Here is a 22,258-nt window from a genome sequence, read left to right as displayed (position 1 = left end):
TGTCACATGACTGCTGGCAACCTCATGTACAGTAGAAACGGATCTAATATAAATATTCTAACAGTACAACCGCAGATGTTGCACACTGGCACCGTTATGTACAATATAGAGACAACTTAGCAAAACGTATACAATCTGCGTGTGAGCAGTGTTAGATAACGATCACATTTAATATCATTCAGCTCGTCTTCAGAACACAAAACTACCCTGAAGTGTCACGTTTTTAGTAGCTTCTGAATAACACTTGTGCTGTTTGGTAAGCAGGAAGAACCGTACAAAAATGTAGTGGGGATAAAAAGTTATTTGTTAGTTACTTGTTCATTTCACCGGTGGTTAAGGAGTCGAAGTCGGTTATTACAGGCACCACAGGTCAGGACAATGGCAGTGAATAAAGTACAACGTGACCTTTTGAAGTACATCTCGGACCGAGACGTGGATGCCAGAGTCGCCTCAAGTACGCATGCGTCCTTCTACCTGATTGCAACAATGAGGACGAATATTGCTTGAAGTGAAAGTCTCCAGTTGGAACGAGCCACTCCGAAAGAAGTTCACCAGTCCTGTCAAAAGCGCCAAATGGAAGTTGAACACTGTTTTTTCTTTGACGCTGTTGGCTCACGAAGCAGGAACGCCAGGTTATAAGGCTGTTAGCTAAATCAACACGGTGTAAAAAAATAAAATAAAAGACATAAATCAGAGAGGTGCTGATATGCAGAATGGAATGTACACATAGTTGTGTAGTATTGAAATGGGAATGAGCAGAAATTCATGTCAACAAAACACTGGAAACTGGAAGAGATGTGAGAATTTAAAACAGTCCAAGAGCTCTTAAAATAGGCTAAGAAACAGAGGAAGAGGTTTAAAATGACTTTATCGTGTCCCCATTTCCCTTCCGACGTCGCATTTCAACTTAACTGCACTTCTTCCTTTTTGTTGCACTCACGCGAGTTCCGGGTTCAGTGCTGTGTTATTTACAACAACTCGAGAGGTGCAAGTTTTGCTTTGTGAAAGTGCCAGATTGTGTTTGTGTGCCTCATCGGGCAAGACAGACAGACCCACGTATCCCACAGGACAGCGGTCCCACAGGTGGTTAGGAAATGATGGCCGGGCACCACCGCACCACCGTCAGGTTGTCTGCGCTCACCGAACGCTTCTTTGCTAGCTTCTTCAGGTCCTTGTATTTGTCGTCGCATAACCTGGATATGGCCTGGAGGTCAAAAACGAGAGAAAAATGCAGTTTACACACTGATTATAGTTTCTGCATAAATTAGCAAGTCTAATTGAATGCTTTTTAATGCAACTTAATAGGGATGTAAAGATAACGGCAATATTGTGACATCGCAATATTAAAACTGCCACAATATATCGTCGTCGTCATGTCACGATATTAACTAATTCACTCCCAGCCATTTTCACAGAAGCAATCCCGGCTGTTATACTGGATTTTGACTGATTTTGCAAGGCCCACAGAATATTGTGTCCTATTGCTATAAAAGCATGGAACCTATAAAAAGAAAGATTAAAGTCTCTTCTTTCATCAGAAAAAAAAAAAAAAAAGTATGTTTCTATCTGTTTCTGTTTTGCAGCAATTAGCATTAGAAGAGAGATAAGTTTCATCAGTTTTCACAAATCTATTTAAAAGTAATTTAGCTTTTTTCTACATGGCCCTGGTTGATCTCCGTTGCTCTGCTGCCACCTGCTGGCCGTTTGTGTAATGACTCCCATTTCTGCAACCGTTCTTTGCAGTTGAGAGGCTGCATCAAAGCCTTCTGTATGCTCCAGCATAAAAAAAACAACAACAAAAAACGTATAAATACGTCTTTGGGACACTTAAAACATTTTTTAAAAAAGCGTGTTTACACCTTATTGGGAGCAAATGAGTTCATAATTCTTCCTTCTGAGCGGCCACCGCTCACCTCAAGTTTCTGCGCCTTGTCTCTGCTGAGGGCCTCAAGAGGGAAGCTGAGGTTGTTGGCCTCAGCCAGGGAACGCAGGTCGAAGTAATACTTGGCGTAGACGCTGGACGGCACGTTGATGTTGAATTGCAGCAGCTCCAGGAACTGACGCTCCAGCTCGTTCCTTGATCGGGGGAAAAAAATAAATAAAATTGTGTTAGGTGCATTTCAGTTCTATTTTTCCAGGTACTTTGCTTGCCACCCACATTTATTTACAGACATACAAGCAACAGACGGGCTAAATTTAATCACAGCTGCCTAACAATTCCAACGGTGGCAATCATCCAGTTACTCTGGTGAGGTGAGGGTGCATCTGGTTGTCTGCATCTATTTGGGCCTTTGCCGATTTGGAAAAGGATCTCCCAAGGAAATCTGCGCTGAAATGTTCAGTCACTGTTATGTGCTATCTGAAGCTCCACTCACTCATGCAGGCTCATCTCAAGGGCAGACTGCCCAATCGGGTGGATTACAGGACTGACGGTGCAGACGAGCACAAAAACAGGAGGGGTTAGAGGTCAAGCAGTGGCAACACGCGACAGTATTGTGTTCCTTCTCCTCATGGTGCTTTCATATCCCTTGTCCAACAACCAACATAGTGCAGTTCAGTTTATTATGCAATTAGTATTAGACCGATTAATCGGCCGCCGATTATTGGCCTTCAAACATCGGCCAAAATAATCGGCCAAATAGGACAAATGGCCAATTTATTTTCCCCTTAAAAACATTAGCGAAGAAAACCGACGTTTCTGACGCTGTGAAAGTACCCTGAATGCACCATTTTGCAGTGTGTAGTGCAGGGGCGCCCAAACTACGGCCCGGGGGCCATTTGCGGCCCGCCGTCCATTTTTCCAGTGGCCCGCGACATATGCTAAAAATGGCATTTGACTCAGTTCAAATAAAATAAAAACCAAAATGTTTGGAGATGGTCAAAGTAAGAAGGGAGGGTATCGAAAAAAAAATGCCATTAAAGGTTATTTTAGTTAACTAAAACTAATGAAAAAACTAAAACTAAAATTCTTCCCAATGTGTGAAAAACAAGTTATTTTAATAGAATTCAATCACAACTTTCTTCTGTACTCGCTTTAAGTGTGCCCACCATGGATGCACGTCACCACACTGCCCCCAAGAGGCCAAAACGCACAGGAACAGACACTATTTCTTCTGTTTTTTTTTTTTTTGGGGGGGGGGGGGGGGGGGTTCAGTTGCAATTATTTTAGTTTATTCGATTCTTATTTCACTTTCTTATTGTTTTAACTTGTCATTGTCCTTTAAAGTTATATTTAAAGTTGATATTTGAAGGATTCAAAAGATATTTTTCTCACAATTTGAGGACGCAAACATCCAATGATTTTTTATTTTATTTTATTTTTTTTTAAATAATGGGCAGATTAATCGGTATTTTTTTTCTGCCAAAAATCCGTATTGGCATCGGCCACAAAAAATGCAAATCAGTCAGGCCCTAATTAGCATTGTGATTGATGGCTCCATAATCCCTGACCCATATCGTAATTGTTGCAATACAAGGAGTCGGTTAGTCGAATGTGCTTTTTTCACATCTTCCTCCAATATCTCCATCTTCATGCGCGCAAACTACAACCCGGTGCTACAAACTCCAATAACATTATGAAGTGAAATATTTTCATTTCAACTCACATGTCCTCCACAGTGATATCCTTGAGAATTTGACAGTAGTCTACATTCCACACGGCCTGGTCATCCCAAACTTTGGATGCCAGAAGGATGGCTCCTAAAACAATACGCTTCCAGTTGGCCGGACAAATGTCAATCTCAGCATAGGTCAGGAGCCTTTCCAAGTACACCTTTCGACAAAGATAAATATTGATTATTACGTTGTCTTTAATTTATTCTTTTTTTTTTTTTTAAAGCCATGTGCAGCTCGTTTCCACAAAAGAAAAACAGTTTTGGGTTACTTGAGGGAAGGGGGAAAAAAAACTTCAGTTTTGATTAATTAATTACATTATCTCAAACTTTAAAAAAATAATAATAATAAATTGTGTAATTTCTGTGCAGCAAGAAGCAAGTTTATTAAGTGTATTGAGGCAAATCACTTTTTTCGGCGCATGTGCTATGACAAAGTTGGCAATAAGTCACATTAAGTACATTGGCATTTTAATTCGATTTAGGAATTTGAGAAAAATGTTCAAAATAGCATGTGAAAATGTTATTGAAAATAAATGTAAAGTAAAAACAGAAACATAATACATATTTTTTTTACTTTTATAACAGCCTTAGATTTAGTAATGTTTCACTTTTCTACACAACAAATGAGGCCGTTTTGACTTTTTAGTTTCACATTAAATAATGGATTTAAATATAAATAACATATAAATATTATTTTCCTAAAAATTGTAGTACAGTATTTCAAATTTTGTTACTCAATCATGGAATCATTTCATTTTCACATACCATTAAAAGTGGGACAAGAGGACACATTATGATTAGTATCTTAAAAATAATCAATACAATCGCACTATCCAAAAATGGTATCAGCACTGACACATTTATGGCGCGTGGACTCACCAATGTGACGATGGCACACTCGGCCGTGAGCTGCGCGGCGCTGAACAGCGTCCTCACAAAGCGATAAATCTGCTTTTGCTCAGGGTCGTGCTTATCGTAGTCAGGAGGGACTTCAGACTTCTGCGGTGACGATATGATGCACAGGCAATCAAGCATAGTGGTTAGACGAATAATAATAATCCATCCATCCATTTTCTTGACCGCTTATTCCTCACAAGGGTCGCGGGGGCTGCTGGCGCCTATCTCAGCTGGCTCTGGGCAGTAGGCGGGGGACACCCTGGACTGGTTGCCAACCAATCGCAGGGCACACAGAGACGAACAACCATCCACACTCACACGCACACCTAGGGACAATTCGGAGCGCCCAATTAACCTGCCATGCATGTCTTTGGAATGTGGGAGGAGACCGGAGTACCCGGAGAAGACCCACGCGGGCACGGGGAGAACATGCAAACTCCACCCAGGAAGGTCCGAGCCTGGACTCGAACCGGAGACCTCAGAACTGGGAAGTGGACGTGCTAACCACTCGACTACCGTGTCGCCCCTAATAATAATAATAATAATAATAATAATAATAATAATAATAATAAGGGATGAAACAATATCCAAACATCACGATACGATATCACGATATGAAGGTCACGATACGATAATTATCACAATATTGTGGGGAGGTTCACGATACAAAAGAAGGTCACAATATTGTAAAAAGTCCATTTTTGAAGCTAGTTGAAATTTGAACAGTGTAAATTGGAAGTATTATGTGGGAGTTGTTAGGCGACAAAAAAGTGTGCAGAATTAAAAAAATCACAACATATGTGGGAACACATGATAATAATAATAATAATAATACAATTATCATTATACAATATAATAATATATAATAATATAATATAATAATGATAAATTATATTATGATGTTAATAATAAATAATACTTATGATTATCAATAATCATAATAATTTAACACATAATATATTATTATGATACTGCTGATAATAATATTCTATTATTATTATTATTATTATTATTATTATTATCATTATTACTATTACTATTATTATTATTATTGCCCATCAACCCATCATTTTTCTTAACCATCGCAAGGGTCACAGGGGTGCTGGAATTATTATTATTATTATTATCATTTTTTTATGTAATTAAAAACATGCAACAAACAAATTCCTTCATTACAATATATATGTTAATGAAATATATTTAATGCAGTTGCAGGGTAGTACATTTTAATTCTGTCTGACAAGTAACAAGATTTTATTTTTAAGTTTTTAGCCTGTAAAACAATAACGTGTATTTAAAAAAAATAAAATAAAAAAAAATAAAATAAAAAAATAATTTCTGTTCAAAGCTATGGAGTTTATAAAGATACCATGCATGCAATTACTCGCTTACCGACAACGGATGCAGCTTCTCATCGAATATGTCTAATAACATTCTTCCGTCGACCTCTCTGGAATAACAGACAGCAAGAACATCAAACTGCATTTAATATTTGCCGACTTTAATAATGCATGAATGGGCCATTTAGCTGGACGACTCATTGCGGAAGTCCCACAATATATCATCAGAACATAATGGAGCATTCCCAGAGTTTTATTTTTGCATTCTTAGCTTTGGTATTGATTTAATTCGCCAACGAAAGAGTGCAAATGATTTCCTTACCTATTCCTTATGTGATAGAATATTGCAAGGGCTACGCTGGAAAACACAAAATAAACCATTATTAACTTCAAGGTATAAAATGCACATTGTACCTACAATGTAGTGTGGAGAAAAAGTAAAAGAAAGAAAATGAAGTTACCATTTAATGGTGTATTTGAGGTTGGGTTGACTGACAGTGCTGTCATCAAGGAATATGGTCGAACATGAGCTGTACTTCCTTCTCACTGGGCCTGAATGATGCTGGAGCACATCCACAAAGCACATCTGTAACTTTGTATTTTTTGTCATTTTGGACCAGTCGAAATATGAGATTTACAACAACTACAATGGAGGATTTTAAAAGACAATTTATTAGAATAAGCAGCCCATATAACAATGTACACGGACGATGTGTCGTTTGAATAATGGAGACACAACAGCACAATGGTCAGATTACTTTGGTTATTTTTACCTTGTCCTCCGAAATGTGTGTGAACTTGCAAAAACAAGTAAGAGACAACAATTATGATTTGACACACTACAACAACCCTTAGCAACATTTACCTGCTAATTCATTTGAGTTAATAATTTAGGGGGGAAAAATGTTCCCTCATTATACTCACATGATTGATGTAAAGGCTCTTTCTCTTTTCTCGAACTGAAAGGAAAGATATGGAACAAGGTAAAAGATGACATCAAAACAGTACCACATTTTGGCCGACAGGGGTCAGCATTGCCCCATTGACGATCGAGCATTTTTTTTTTTAAACAAATGTACAATATGTTGTTGTAATCAACCCTATCATAAATAGTGTATGCACTTTACAATGAAAAATAAATTGACTCTTTCTCTCCACCTATGTAAATCAATAACAACTTAATTGCAATTTTTATTTTTAGCTTTAATTAGATGAAGAAAATTTATATATATATATTTTTTTTAATAGGACTGCTGTGCACCCACACACATTTCCTTCATCATTTGAAATGCTGAGATGCTACTTTGCTGCAAAATAGGGGTGGGGACCTGCGATACAAGGCTCACGATAACGATGATCTCACGATATGACGATACCACGATGAGAGATATATGGCTCAGATCATAAATCCACCATAATATTCGATAAAACTAGTCATAAAATAATATAAACAAAATAAATAATAATACATAAATAAAAATAAAATAAATAAATCAATAAATAAAAAAAAATATAATAATTCATATAATAATCAGAAAAATAAAAATATATAAATACATAATATAATACATACATATATAATATACATAAAAATATAAATAATAATAATAATAATAATAATAATAAAACTAAGCTCATGAGTCTTCTTCACGTGAGGACTTCCTTCCATTTTCCCGCCACTCTTATGAGGCGCTCCCCCTAGTGGCCCGCCAAGTAATTGCTCAATAAGTCATTAACAATGGAGCCATTATAGTGGATGAATATTAACTACAACTATCACGATACCTGCATAGATGTATCGATAATCTATCGGGAGACAAAGTATCACGATTTATTTATTTATTTGAATCGGTACCATTAAATGCAATCCAATCAAGTAAGAAAGTAAAAATGATCACTTTATGACTTTTGTGTTAAATCTCTGCAACCCTCTTCACAACAGAGACTCTCATAGACCAAACATGCAGACGGTCACAAAACAGACACTCAAGTTGACTGCAGACGCACCATCAGAAACACAGCAACATGTTGCATTACGAGCACAAAGTACACTCGACGGCAACAAGTGAAGCACAGTGAGCACGACGCCACCTGCCGTTTGTAAACAGACACAGTCGCGCCCTTACCTCGCTTGTTGTGCACAGCAACTGTAAAAACAAAAGCCCAAGTTGTCGCCATATCTTAACATAACACGAAACGGCAGAGAGAAAAGATAGGCTAACGATCATATTTTTAAGTTAGTTAAGAGAAAGGCGTCTTCTTTTTAGGCCTTTCTCACCCCGTTTTTTTTTTCTTATTAACTCATTCAAACCCAAAAACGTACTTATACGTCTTTTAATAGTTTGTCCTTCACTCCCAAAAACATATTTATGCGTTTTTATGTTTTTCCTTTATAGTAAAGCATACAGAAGGCTTTGATACAGCTTCAGGCATGAAGTAGTTGCTTAAAGCAATGGTAGTTATTACAAAAACGGCCAGCAGGTGGCAGCAGAGTATAAGAGATCAGCCAGGGCCATGTTGCAACAAGCTCTCTTTGCCATTGTTTTCACCAGGAATATGAATAATGATGAAACTTAGCTATATTCTAATACTAGACGCTGCAAAACGGAAACAGATACAAATACACTTTTTTTCCTGGTGAAAGAAGAGACTAATCTTTCTCTTGGTAGGTTCCATGGTTTTATAGCAATGGAACAGAATATTCTGTGGACCTTGCAAAATCAGTCAATGCAGTAAAAACAGCTGGGGGCGAAAGGGGTTGCTTCAGCGAAAATGGCTGGGAGGGAATGAGTTAAAAACTGTTAAGAGAATTTAAAACAAGAGATTGATGTGGCCAATAAAAGAGCAATGCATCAAATTCTTCAGGCAGACACGCATTTCTACAGTGTGTGCAAATGCAACGATATTAAGCCTCTTATAATCGCATTAAGCAGATTATGTCTCTACTGAGTTTAGTCTAAAAAGGAACTCCATCACATTTCAGGGGATATTTCTGCCACGAACTACAGCTATTCAAGAACAAAAAAAAAAAATCTGATGAAGGATGATGGGAATGTTTTGGGTAGATTATACTGTACTTGTATGTCATGTGTGTAGTGTATGTATAGACAATTTGCTTGTGTTTATATGATAGATTAGCCAAACAGCTAAATTGATAGCTACCTAGCTGTGTAGCTATCAAGCTAGGTATCTGTCTACCACGGTAAGGTAAGGTAAGATAACTAGATAGATAGAAAGCAAACCTCTATATTTAGGAATATGCACGTGTGTCACTCATGCAGCAAAACTCACCATCGGTTTGGGACTTGCTAAGGAAGATGGTGCTGGCTCGAGGATGGTCGGAGGGATTATACTCCATCGGAAGATCTGAAAATAGAAGCGAAAACATCACTCTGGCCTCTATTTCAAAACATTATTCGCCTTAAAACTGACAACTGTGACCACATAACAGAGAATTTTGGCACAATAAGAGCAATGTGCTGTAGGCGGTAAACTTTCACTGCAAGGTGAAATTGGTGGATTACCGGCTTCAGGGGTTAAGTACTGGTTTTAATGGACTGATCTGAATGGTGAAACAATCTGTCAGACCAGATGGCCGCGACACCACATTTTAAACAAAGGCTTGTAAAATCAATGCGCTAAGCAAACACAACACAAAGGTTTACAGTAGATTTGTTTTTTATTGTGGTCTTTTTCTTTTTATCTACATTTTAGGTCCAAAACTTCAAACATGTTTCAGTTCAAGTCAAGCATTGGGAACTAACATCAGCTACCAGCTCAATACAAGCACAGTGGGAAACAATGAAGGTATGGACTTCATCCAATCGACAAAGTTTGCGGAAAACACCCAACAACAGTCAAACAGTGTGCAGCAAACACATTGTAAACAGCTTCCTGGTTTGTCGGATGATGTCAGTGAAACAGGAAAGGTCAAACACACTAGAAGGTCAGAAAAAGGGAGACGAGGGAGTGTAGGGTATATACATGAAAAGAAAAAACTGGAAAAATGGTGAGAAAGGGAGCAGAAAAAGATTTCGAACTCGACTGGCAGGGAGAGGTTTGAAAAGAGATAAAGATAAAAATGACAGGAAATGAAAAAGCTATCAGGCAAATGAACAGAAGAATAAAAATAATGGAATGAAAAGATATTGAACTGATAAAAGGGTAAGCAAATAAAAAGTTAAACACCTTTTTTAAAAATTGATTCTCTAATAGAAAAAAAGTCAGGTTGATTTCCATTTGTGCAGTTCTAGCACCCTCTAGTGGCGAGTTTATTAGTGCAATTTAATTTTCATTAGGGATGTTTTGGCCTTCTATGTATAAAATCTATGCTAATTGTCAGATGAAAAAAAAGTCAGATGATAAAAGGGTAAGCAAATAAAAAGTTAAACCCTTTTTTTTAAATTAATTCTCTAATGCTACATTCAGACCGAACATGAGGTGAGCGATTCCAGATATGTTCACTTTGCGTTTGGTCTGAACCTAGCAAAATGCTAACAATAACTGTGGCTTACACCCAAGAAGATCACACAGCCTTTTTGGGTACACAGTAGGTTACGCATCCAAGCAATAGCTATTGTGTGAAACCCTTTTGAACTGCTATCTTTTTGTGCGAGCGAGCCACTTGAAGAGCCTCAAAGGACACACGTGCAATTGTACACACACAACCACACCAATGTAGGAGGTAGTTTACGCACCGTTTATGTGGGAAGAGGCAGCAAGCACTGAAAGAGGGCAAAGCGATGCTCACAACTGTAGAAGGGAGGGAGTTATTGGCCCGAGTCAGTCACGAATAACTGAAACATTGTACTGAAATTGCAAATCAATGGCTGCATTATTTTAGACAGGAAATGTGCTCTTCACAGACACTGGTATCAGTGACCTTTAGTGCGGCTCCAGCCCCACGAGTTTTCGACCAACATCCAACTTTGGGGTGAAGTTAAAGCATCCAACTTCCTGTGTTTCAGGAACCAGAGGGGAAATAAAGTTCTAGTAGTTCTAGTAGTAAAAACTAGAGGCTAATGCTTGGATTTTAAATCTAAGACAACACCGTGTCTTTTTTATATGCGGAGTCAGCCTTGTCTCGGGAGAAAAGACTTCAAGACACTGACAAGATTAAACTTCCCAATTATCCTTCACTGGGATACACTCACACTCACCACACTTGGCCATGCATACCGATGTGTTTATGTGGAACATTTCTGTTGATTACTTTTGAAGTTGATGGACAGCTTAACTCTGCCACAGAAAAAAAAGCAGCTCTCTGAACACAGATAAATACAGACAGCTTTCGTGTTATGTTACGGGTTAACAATGCGTCCTGTTTTTTTCTTGTCCGTGTCAACTGAGACTACAGTAACTATGTTAGATAGCATGTTGACTTTTGACAAGAGAACTATGAAGAACCTAATTACATGTGACTTTTTCGCTATCCTTGAACTTAAAAGTTGTCTGCCAGGAAATAGGTACACAAAAATTTGCAACTACATATATCATGGAACACATTGAAGTCAGTCATAATTAGATGCAAACAAATGGCAAAGTAGTGCATTAGTACATTTCCTGATGGCAGGAAAGGAAAGCTAGTCAGGGAGGCTGCCAAAAAGCCAATGGCAAGTACTTTCTGTTTAGTACATGTGACAACAATCTCCCGTGTCGTTCATATGACTGGGCTAAGAGGTAGGGTAGCAAGACAGAATGCATATCTTGATTTAAAAAATGGATTTTTTTATGCCTTGGCTAACTGTTTATGTGGTGAGCTCCAAGCTAGCCGCGGCAAGAATTGTACATTCAATCAATGCGTGATAACGCACTGCCAACTCGGTGAGAAGGCTAAATTCAAAATACCAAATAACGCATGGACATCAATGCTTTTATTTTGAAGTTGTTCCTGTGTAGACTTTTTATATCCTCCGTGTAACTTCAATGAATTTTGAGAGAATCGTCAACAGTCGGGGTATCCTTCCGTCATCGTCAATCTATAAATATTTCAAGCTGAGACAAACTAATCATCAATCCATCACGGGCATTTCGTCATTGACAGATTGACGGACGAAAACACACTTCTGGCAATGCTTAGTCTGTCAATTTTTCTAAATTTTCTGTCATTTGTGAATTATCAACAAACGGGCATCCGTCATTGATAATGTAGACGGAACGCCCACTTCTGGTAACTAGGTATTAGGGGTGTGAATTGCCTAGTACCTGACGATTCGATTCGTATCACGATTCACAGGTCACGATTCGATTCGATACCGATTAATCCCGATACGAATTTATAAGTCGATTGTTGCGATTTTTTTTCATTCAAATTTAGAAAATAATAATCAGTAAGCTTGTAGAGTGTAAGATTTATATGAAAATGTATTATTTATTTATCTGAAATTTCAGTCTTATAGAGGTTGTAATCTGTTTCATGTTTGAACAGCATTAAAATAAAATATTAAGGCTTAATGTTCCATTCATATAACATTCTTCCATGCTCAAGGTGTGAATCCTAAAAAAATAAAAAAATAAAAAATAAAAAATAAAATAAAAAAAAAATAAAAAATCGATTCTGCCGATTATTGAATCGATTCGAGAATCGCGCGATGTAGTATCGCGATATATCGCCGAATCGATTTTTTTTAACACCCCTACTAGGTATCATAAAATGTGACAATATCTGAAAGAGTAATCAGAGTTTGTCAGTCACAAATTTCCATTTTAGTATTTTGGCTATTATACAGGATGAGAATCATTTTAAATTAACAGTAATCTGACCTTATGTTGTAGTGTTACTTCTGCCTGTGACAGGTCACATTTATCTGTGACGATACACAAAATGGTTGCTGCAAATGAAAGCATGCATGTTGATCGCACATACGAGTGGGGGAATGCCAGAAGGCTCACTGCTAAGCGTGTGTAGAGGCTGAAGATTCTACGGCAAGTCGAGGGTAGTCATTTGCTCCGCACCCAGCAGTCGCAAACCCGCCCTCCTCCTTTCACTCCCCTCTCATCCCCACATCTTCTCGCTGTAACTAGGCAACGCTGGCTTGAGACAACTCAGATGGTGGAGGCAGGACATTCAAAGGCTTTTGCTGTCTTTAAATCTGCCCCCCCCCCCCCCCATTCACTCTACTAATTGCTGCTGAGCCCGATAGAATAGTGACACTGTCGTGCGTAATAGCATTGCTGAAACAACAAACAGCAGCAGTGCAGCTGTAATGTACACCTTTCTGATTTGGAACAAAAGCCAGGATTTCTTGTGGAGAGTGAATGGCATAATGTAAAAGGTACGGGTAATAGATTTTGTTCAAACAAAACAAGTTTAAACAGTTATTAACTCATTTGTTCCCAATAACGTATAAATACGTTTTTTTTTTATGCTCGAAGTGTCCCAAAGACGTATTTATAAGTTTTTTTGTTTTTTTTATGCTAGAGCATACAGAAGGCTTTGATGTAGCCTCTCAACTGCAAAGAACGGTTGCAGAAATGGTAGTTATTACACAAACGGCCAGCAGGTGGCAGCAGAGCAAAGGAGATCAACAATTTTAAAAAGATTTGTGAAAACTGATGAAACTTAGCTCTCTTCTAATGCTAATTGCTGCAAAACTGAAACAGATAGAAATATACTTTTTTTCCTGATGAAAGAAGAGACTTTAATCTTTCTTTTGATAGGTTCCATGCTTTTATAGAAAAAGAAGACAATATTCTGTGGGCCTTGCAAAATCAGTCAAAACCCAGTAAAACAACCGGGAGCGAACGGGATTGCTTCTGTGAAAATGGCTGGGAGTGAATGAGTTAACAGCTATTTGCTGAAAAACTCACCTATATACAGTGTTCGTTCATAGCGAAATAATCAGTTCACCAAAATGAGTACATATTTATTAATGTAAAATTTGTGGACATGTAGGTCAACCCGTCTGGATCTCATACGTTGGAGACTCCCCAGGCTCATCAACCAGGCATAAATAATCCATTCCCAGATTTCAATTAGCCTGCTAGCAAGACTCGTCAATATGTTCATGTGCGCGCCCCACAAATTAACTTCAGCGCCATAAAAGACAGAGAGGAACGCTGGCGCCTGAGGCCATTGCTCATTTACAGATGTCAGCCTTGACTGACATCCACCCAGTGAGACATGATTCTGTCACGTACATCTCTTGAAAAACCGAGTTGTTCGAGTTTATGTTGACATAGATTAGCTTCTAACAGCAATTTAATCAGTTTGGAAAATGACGCTGGCATCTGGCTTGTAAGCCCAGTCAATCAAATATTTTGTTATGGTATTTTGGGCTAATGTTTCTCAGGATCACATGTAAGATGAAGCTTCTACACCAGCTGAATTTCAGCGGCAAGAGTACACCCTGGACTGGTAGCCAGTTATTGCCGTCCCAACTTGAAGGTTCTGTGATCGTTCCTCAACCCTTGAGTGATTTTTATTTTTCATGTTTCGCTATCTTCCAAGTTACTCAAGAGTAGGACCGAATATAATCTTTTTAGAGTAAAATTTACTGTATGAAATTTAGTCTGTATCGGTCCGATGGCTATCAGGGGCCATTGGCAGTTCGTGGCTGTACTTGGGATGAGTGAGCCTGTTGCTTGCGTCACCAGTGTCAGCAGTTTTCATTGAAAGGCTTTCTTTTTCCATCACATGCTAGTTGCAAGCGCACACAATAACTACACACTTGGAATGTAGAAAAGTGACTCAAAGGTTGCAAAACGCCACCAAGAGCCCACAAACAAATGCATCTGATTTCTGTGCTGCTTTTGGTTTACAAATCATTTTCAAATATTAACATAAAGTGTTGTTTTTTGTTTTTTGGTTTTTTATCTGAAACACTTAAACTAGCTTTGAACAAAACAATAAACAATAACAAAACAATAAACATTGACTGTGATAAATGACCATTTTTAGGAATAAACCTAGCAGTAAATGTAAATATGGCCCAAAAGACATACACAAACATTTGCACGCCAAATATATTGCGACAAATAATTTCCTATTTTCCAAAAGCCTGAAATGCATAAGTAATACAGAGAAAGAGGCTCAATATTTGTTCAGGATTTAGATTAAATACAGAGCCCTGAGGGGAATCACCTCCTACCCAAGACTTGTGTAAATAGCATGGGACTAAAGTGTTAAACCAGCTCTTCACCATATCTAGTAAGGACATCTATCTCAAAAGGCACAATTCAGTTTTACTGAAACGATAAAGTCGGCAACTCAGACATACACTAGGCAACTATAGCCTTTACATACTTGTCGCTGGAAAAATGTGACACCTCAAAGGCCCAGTCTGCCGGTTTCACTCAGGAAAATGCACTTTTTAAATACAGGATGTACACACTTGAACTTTTTCTCAATCTACACATCTGGGTTTATGTTAATCTTTGGTGGTGATTTTGTCCTAAACCCCCACACCCACCAGCTTGTATTTTGTCATTTTGTGTTTGTTTTTTAAACACTGTCTTTCCACAGAAACGTCCCGCTGTTTACAAAACAAACATAAAATGGCAAAATACAGGCTGGGGTTGTGGGGGTTTAGGACAAAATCACCCCCACACGTTAAAGCCCCAGTGTGTAGCTCACGACCGCCATCTATCGGTCAAACAAGATAATGCAATGATTTTAAGCACACGAACTACGGCGTTCCAGAGAGACCCTACTTCAACAGCCTTCCACCAATTTCACCGGAACAGAACGCAAACAACTTCTGGTATTCCCTCGAGTGATGACGTAAGTGAATTGCATTTGTTAGACATACTGTACAGATCCCTAATAATTGTGATTTAGTCATTTAATTTCAGAATTAATATTTTTGTCGGCATTGTTTGGAAATACTGTACGTCAGCTAATGATAATGGCTATCTATGTTCATATTTGTTAGTGTAACTAAACCATGCAACAGAGAACACACAGTTATGTTATACGTTTTATAGACATGTGGACCATCTCAAAGGGGGCGAGAGAGACGACGAGGAAGAGAACGCGGTGCCTCGTAACGTACAATTATGTCATCATGGAAAAATAATTCCATTCGAGCATGCATGTGAATGGCTCAAAACATACCTTTGCTTGGAATATGTGGTATTTAGATTACATAGTTTGCTGATATGTTTAGTATATCGTGCAAAAATAATGGTGTTAACTGAACGACACATCTGCAACTCAGACTCGTAACCCCCCCCCCCGTGTCTTGTTGCTACTAACCACTCAGAAAAGTGCTGCTTACAAAAACATTTGAAACCCTTTACTCAGATATCGATTTGTCACCATGTTGAACAATTTTACCTAATAAATATCACTAAGCAACTTAATTAGTTTTGATTGAAGATACAACAGCTTCCTTGTACTTCGATGTGCAGGAATTTACATGGCTTTCACAAATAGTCTTGCTCATGTAATAATGTACTTCATTGGCTCAGTGACTTTCAGTTCATTGTTTGGTACCTCATCTGACATACAATTGTTACCTTCTTGCAGAGACTCGTACAGGAAATGACCATGGAGGAACATGAAGATATCCAAGTCCAGCTGATAGACTGACACCAAGAAATACTTTTTGACACATCAGCACCACCATGATTTCCTGTACCTGGATCCCACATCAGCACCACCATGATTTCCTGTACCTGGATCCCACATCAGCACCACCATGATTTCCTGTACCTGGATCCCAGACTGCAGCACCTTGGTGGACTTGTAGCAAATAAGTGACACTTTCCCAGATCCTTGAGGACAATACAAAGGTTTTTTACCTGGCATATAATTAGTCCATGTCTGACACTTGTTGTTGTAGTTTGTATAACTTGTATATTGTTGTTGTGTGTTAATTTGTACATTTTGAATAACTAAAAAAATACTATTTCCTTTGGCGTCAACATGCAGTGTTCATTCGACACCTAACCTAACACTATTTTACATGACCAGAAATGTAAAACATCAAAAGCCTGGAGAATTATTATAAATGCTTGCAATGACAAGGAATTCTTCATTGGCCAATGAATGTAAGGTACAGTACATGAAAATGAATGAATAAAATAAAGTAAAATAAAAGTCTACATGAAATGAACATATTAACTAAAAAAAAAAAAAAATGCTGTTAGAATATAATGAGCTACATGAATTGCAGTTGTTCCAGAATTTTACCAATACGCTGTGCATTTCAAAATATGGAAAATAGACATACAGGTTTGGGCCAAAAGTAGTGTTACAGAGCAGGTATGTGTTGTACACAGCTAAAATATCTGATTAACTCAATACCATGATGGGTTTTTTTGTGTGTGTGTGTGTGTGTGTGTGTGTGTGTGCTGACATTGCCCCCCATTAACATTGCAACATTCCTCAAACTCTCCCGAACACAGTATGATCTGTAACACTACTTTTCGCCTACTCTATGATGTTATTGGGGCAAAATTAAGGAAGGCTTGTCCATTGATTGTGTGAACAGACTGCAGTAAAAATGAAGTCACTTCAATGTTTGCTGGTTTTATTAAGTTTGACATGCTCCTTGACTGCACAAGTACATGTTATGGAGTGAGGGCATGTTCCCACCAACGATGATATCATATTCTTCAAAGGCTTGCTGAGGAAAGTGAGGGAGGAGTCACTCCATGGCTTCAGACACCTGGTCAGCAGGTCCTGTGTAAAACAAGTGGTGCTTGTACATGTGACCATTCCGTATTGCTTCACACAAAAAGTTCATGTAGTGTGCAATGCCGTCCATATGTAAATGACATACCAAGACGTCGGCTGACTTCAGTTTGTTGCAGCTCAGATATGGTAGGTGGAGATACTGGTGGTACAACACCGAAGCCTTCTGGGGTCCTCCATTCAAGTGTCCTCATTCGGGGCATTCCAATATGGCTGCTGACTCTCCCCTTGATATTTTTTTTTCTTGCAGGTCGGTGATGTATTTAAACGGTGCATGAATGCTTGTATACATCAGAATATGGTTCTGGAACCCCTCAAGTTTGGCTGTTGATCTAGTGTGACACAAACAAAAACACAATTATAAAATAAAATAGAATAATTGATGATACTACTATATGTCACCAACTTTCCAACAAAGCCCCCAAAATAGAGGTAAGATCTTTAGTTTTTGGGCCCAAAACATTGTATTAGCTAGATAAAAGTAACTTGACTGCATAGAATATGCAAAGGCTGCTTGCTTGTCGAATTTCCGTGGAAAACGTGGCAGCCTGTAAATTCTTGTGCACCCAATTACACAATGGACCAGTACACACTTGAGTGAGAGAGTTCAGACTCTAGCAGTGCTTACGGTACAGCCAGCATTTAAGTCCAGAAAGTTATTCCCTGCCGAAAATTAATTTCGAGAACCCTATTTTCACCAACCACAACGAAAATAATTTTCAACTCCTCCACTAATACAGTATGCTTTAGATTCTCTATTGAAGTTATGGGCAAATATACCTCCGAAATCACAGTTACATTACATTACACAATAACTTGCGCATTTACTCTAAATATAACGTGCCAGCGGGAATCTTTTTTTTTTTCAAAGCAAGTAGCTACATAACGAAATCGTTCGAGTGGTGCGGAGTTGCTAATCAACAGATACAGTGATCGTAAAACAAAGGTACGAACATCGTATTAATTAGTACGGAGTATACTTTTTCTCTCGCTCTCAAAACGTAAACACAAATGTACTCTTACTTACCGGTCAAGTAGAAAGCAGTCGAAGGCACCGGCACGTCCCAAACCTAGTCTGTTCCTCATTCTCTCCATCTGGCAAATGCGGCTACAATATAAACTCTTGTTTTGTCGCGCTGAAATAAAATAAATTCCCAAAGTAAGTGTGATGCTTGATAATGCTCTCTTCGGGGACCGGAAACTCTTCTTCTTCGTGGACATGCGGTCGCCATACAAACCGGAAGTGCGTTCCAAAAACGCGTTAAGAAATGGAGCGCTGAAATTTGTCTTTGACGGCACCCGTAGCAGAAAGATGGCAGCGAAACATGGCAGACACTAGCAGGCGAGGCGCGGACATGTAAGATAATTTGCGATTTCTAGACTAACCGTTATATTTTAAAAAAGTACGTTTATGAGATACAACATATCTTTTTACATACTACTAACACAAACAATTGTTTTTTTTTTCCGAATGATTTATTATTTCACCACTAGATGCCACTGTATAATACTGAGTGTACCTTTAAGAAAAGCCCAGATCTGTAAATTGAGAAGTAGTTTGTTTGTTTAAATCCTGTCTTTAAAAAGTGCATTTTCCTGAGTGAAACTGGCAGACAGCCCCTTTAATTCTAAGAGTCATGAAAAGTGCAAAAATGTCCCTGACCTTGAGCAGCCATAGCTCTCAGCCTGTAAGGACTTGGCTTGGGGACCAGAAGGTCACTAATTTATTTCCAGAAAATAGAAAATTTGACTTGTTGCTGCATGTTGTTGTTTTTTTCGTTAGCACTGGTATGACGTAATTGAGAAGGGATTCAAGTGTCAACGTTTTCAAAGTGCTTCTATATCCACATTTCCACCAAGACTTGGGACCCTTTACAATAGAGGAGTTACCAAAAGAAGAATCAAATTTATGGAACTGGTTAGCTCACATTATGTCAGACTTGATTATAGTCACATAGTGTACATTTAAAAAAGAATGTAAGTGAAGTTATGTGGCAAATTTAATTAAAAACAAAACAAAAAGCAAAAACAAAAGTAAAACAAAATTGCAGGAAAAATTAGTCAACAACAGGCACTCCTTTTGTTATGTTTATTGTGCAAGGTGTAGGTATCTAAATGGGGAAGTTTATTTTCTGACTTCTTCTGGCTGAAATATAGACACAGTAGCCAATCGAAAATCTGCTAAAAGTAGCTTTGTTGGACTTGGACTGCTAAATTTCTGCCATTTGAAAAATTAACGGTGCAGAATTTGGGAGTATTTACCTTTAGTCATTCAGCCATTCACCACTTATAATGCTAAATGTGCTAGTAGGAGTGTTTTGTTAGCACTGCTTAGTTTAGCAGTCAAAACTGCAGAAGATGGTTTTGTTGCTTGTTTTTTTAGCTTTTTATTTTCAATGAGCATGTATCATGAGTTCCCCAAAACTTTGGTTCCACCACATTTAGGGTTGATCAACTGTGAAAGCTTCCAGACAACCCACTAAAAGTGCAAAATGTTTTGAACATGCTGGTTATGGTGTCCAATCAAAGCAAGCGGACAGACACCCCACTGTAAACACAATCCATCATCCCAACATTAGCTCCCACCGGAGCACAAATCCTTCCCCTCTCATTAGCACACAGACACATTATGCCACAAGTTTGAGCAGCTTTCACCCATTAAGTCCCACAGCACACAAACAGGACAGTATACATAAATGCTTTTGCAGTTTTGGGTTGAATGTGTTACTTTACATAATACTAGGAATGTCAAAATTGTTGCCTTAATTTTGAGGTTTTTTTTTGTTTTTTTTTTAAATGTGAGATTAATAACCACCCCTTATTTGGGAAAGCCTGTAGACATCCACATAAAAATTTAGCAGTAATAAATTTAATAATAATGCATATATTTGTGGAGACTGGGGTCAAATTGTATTTTACAATTTTAAACATGTGCAGAATTTCATCAATTACTTCATGTTAACGATTAGCTAGCTGTTAATATGAAAAGAAAAATGCACTGAGCTGTCACCAATGTCTTACAAATGCAATGATGCCACCTAGTGGCAAGGGATGTAACAATAACTGCCACAATATATCATCACGATATTAAAAGCAGCACTTTTTTTTTTTTTTTTTAACGTCAGGTTGATTTCCATTTGCGCAGTTCTAGCACCCTCTAATGGTTTGTTTTTTAGTGTTGTTTAATTTTCACAAGGCATGTGTTGGCCTTCAAAAAATGCAGATAAGCATTGAACGCAACATGTAACGTCTTATTTCGCGGAGCCGATCAATTACATCATTGATAGATTGAGAAAATGCTAAATATCATCCGATCCCGATCCAGCGGAGCAGATCAGTGTAGAGTTTAATAATTGGGAGAGTACTGATGCCAAGTATCGGTATTGGTTATTTTAAGGTATCAGGTACTAGCCACTAATATTTACAGCAAAAAAAAAAATAAAAAAAAAAAAATCTTACATTAAGTCCTCCTCTGCAGTAGTTGGCGCTATACTGTGACAGTTTGCCACATCTGCAAACCAACAACTGCATCGGAAAGATGTGCCTTTGGTCACTATTTTCCATCATTTTGAAAAAACGATATTTTATATTTTAAAAGTTCTCAAAGCATCATCAGTACATGATATATTTGAGTACTCAAAGATTTATTACTGGTACCTTTGTTTTGTGTGTCAGTTTGACATTCAACTGTGAAGATGGGAGGGGAAAATATAAAACTGTTCAAATAAAAACATGGACCATATCACCCACATTTGTTACAAATTCATGGTGCTGCCAGACTTTGTGTAGATTGTCAAGGAATGGGTCAACCCGAGATATGGTCCATTAGAGGGAATGTACAGGAGTTCCTGCTGCAAACGAGTGGGTGGGTCCTTTGCACAAATGTTGCAAGTACGAGTTGGACAATGAAGTCATAAACGCATCTGCTTACCGTCCAAATTTTCCCTGTCGCTGATGTGCTGGAGGTTGCAGCCCGTATCCTCCCGGCTCAGCTCCGGCTCCGGCCGATAGGGCTCCAGTCTGGAGTGGTTGTTGCGCCGGTGTTTGGGGCTCGACGCCACGCAGCAGGAAGGTGTATTCCCCATGGCGAGCTTCGCTAATTGATGCTAGTCGTTGGACACGACTTTGAATTGTTGGCGCAGGAAAGAGGAAAAGGCTGGGCGGTAATCCGAAGAGACGAACTACAAACCGGCCCCGTTATCCGCTCGCGTTACACGCCCTTTCCCCCCGGCCTAGGATACGCTTAGCTGATGACTCCCAGCCATTGAAATGCTGTTAAGATGCTAAATCAAGCTAAGAGAGGTAAACGGTAACGAGCAGCACCGAGCTCTTTCCAAACCTTCAAGCGAGGACAGATTTGTGCCTCCATGTAAATACACTTAGCTTTCTCTCTGACGACTCCCTTGTCTTGTTATTCCAGACTGAGCGTCCCCTCCTTTTTTTTTTTTTCTTTTTCTTCACCAAATCATTTTTTTATTACCCTCTTGCGACCAAGCGAGGAGCAACGCATGACATTTTTTCTCGTTGGGCAAATATTTGTGTCGATATCGGTGCTACATTGTAGCCCATCAAATGTGGACAATTGTGGTTTCCTCCGCTACCGTGTTGCTCTCATATGCGTTGGGGATGTTTCCCCCTTCTGCCCCATATACATCAAACATAGCTAGAGCCAGCCTTGGTGCGGAATGGTGCGGCAACAGCGCCGCCATATTGAATGTGTCAATGTGAGCTGACTTCCTGTTTCCAAATAAAGGAGTCTCTCAGCTTTA

At 38.6% G+C, this 22,258-nt stretch overlaps 1 protein-coding gene and 1 long non-coding RNA gene across 5 annotated transcripts; both read right to left on the bottom strand.

The window, feature by feature from the left end:
* Positions 1-851: 851 nt before the first annotated feature.
* ccny (cyclin Y) lies at positions 852-22,139 on the bottom strand. Of its 4 annotated transcripts, XM_077508830.1 has the most exons (12): positions 21,421-22,139; positions 9,143-9,217; positions 7,978-7,998; positions 6,776-6,810; positions 6,625-6,648; positions 6,313-6,413; positions 6,174-6,209; positions 5,904-5,961; positions 4,494-4,613; positions 3,606-3,772; positions 1,914-2,076; positions 852-1,204 (listed from the first exon to the last, which is right to left on the bottom strand). In XM_077508830.1, exons 1-12 carry the CDS (start codon positions 21,572-21,574, stop codon positions 1,088-1,090), a joined length of 1,071 nt encoding a protein of 356 aa, XP_077364956.1. In that variant the 5' UTR covers positions 21,575-22,139; the 3' UTR covers positions 852-1,087. The 4 variants fall into 4 exon arrangements, with proteins under 4 accessions (XP_077364956.1, XP_077364958.1, XP_077364957.1 ...); XM_077508832.1 differs by lacking the exon at positions 6,625-6,648 and having other exon boundaries at positions 21,421-22,138; XM_077508831.1 differs by lacking the exon at positions 7,978-7,998 and having other exon boundaries at positions 21,421-22,138.
* LOC144009792 (uncharacterized) lies at positions 16,795-18,946 on the bottom strand. The gene is made up of 3 exons (XR_013281047.1): positions 18,517-18,946; positions 17,578-17,821; positions 16,795-17,477 (listed from the first exon to the last, which is right to left on the bottom strand). It is a non-coding gene; the product is annotated as an uncharacterized LOC144009792 (long non-coding RNA).
* Positions 22,140-22,258: the final 119 nt, after the last annotated feature.

This window comes from Festucalex cinctus, chromosome 20 (assembly GCF_051991245.1).
Source record: "Festucalex cinctus isolate MCC-2025b chromosome 20, RoL_Fcin_1.0, whole genome shotgun sequence".
In the NCBI taxonomy this organism is placed as follows: domain Eukaryota; kingdom Metazoa; phylum Chordata; class Actinopteri; order Syngnathiformes; family Syngnathidae; genus Festucalex; species Festucalex cinctus.
The sequence above is the reverse complement of the archived record's forward strand: the minus strand, read 5'-3'. Positions and strand labels throughout refer to the sequence as shown.

What these genes read in the sequence shown, in the direction of transcription:
- ccny (XM_077508830.1), bottom strand. Translation starts at nt 21,574, where the DNA reads ATGGGGAATACACCTTCCTGCTGCGTGGCGTCGAGCCCCAAACACCGG. An exon ending in CGACAGGGAAAATTTGGACG is followed by an intron (nt 9,218 to 21,420) that starts GTAAGCAGATGC and finishes TTCTATTTTCAG; the next exon opens with ATCTTCCGATGGAGTATAAT. An exon ending in ACAAGGCGCAGAAACTTGAG is followed by an intron (nt 1,205 to 1,913) that starts GTGAGCGGTGGC and finishes TTTGACCTCCAG; the next exon opens with GCCATATCCAGGTTATGCGA.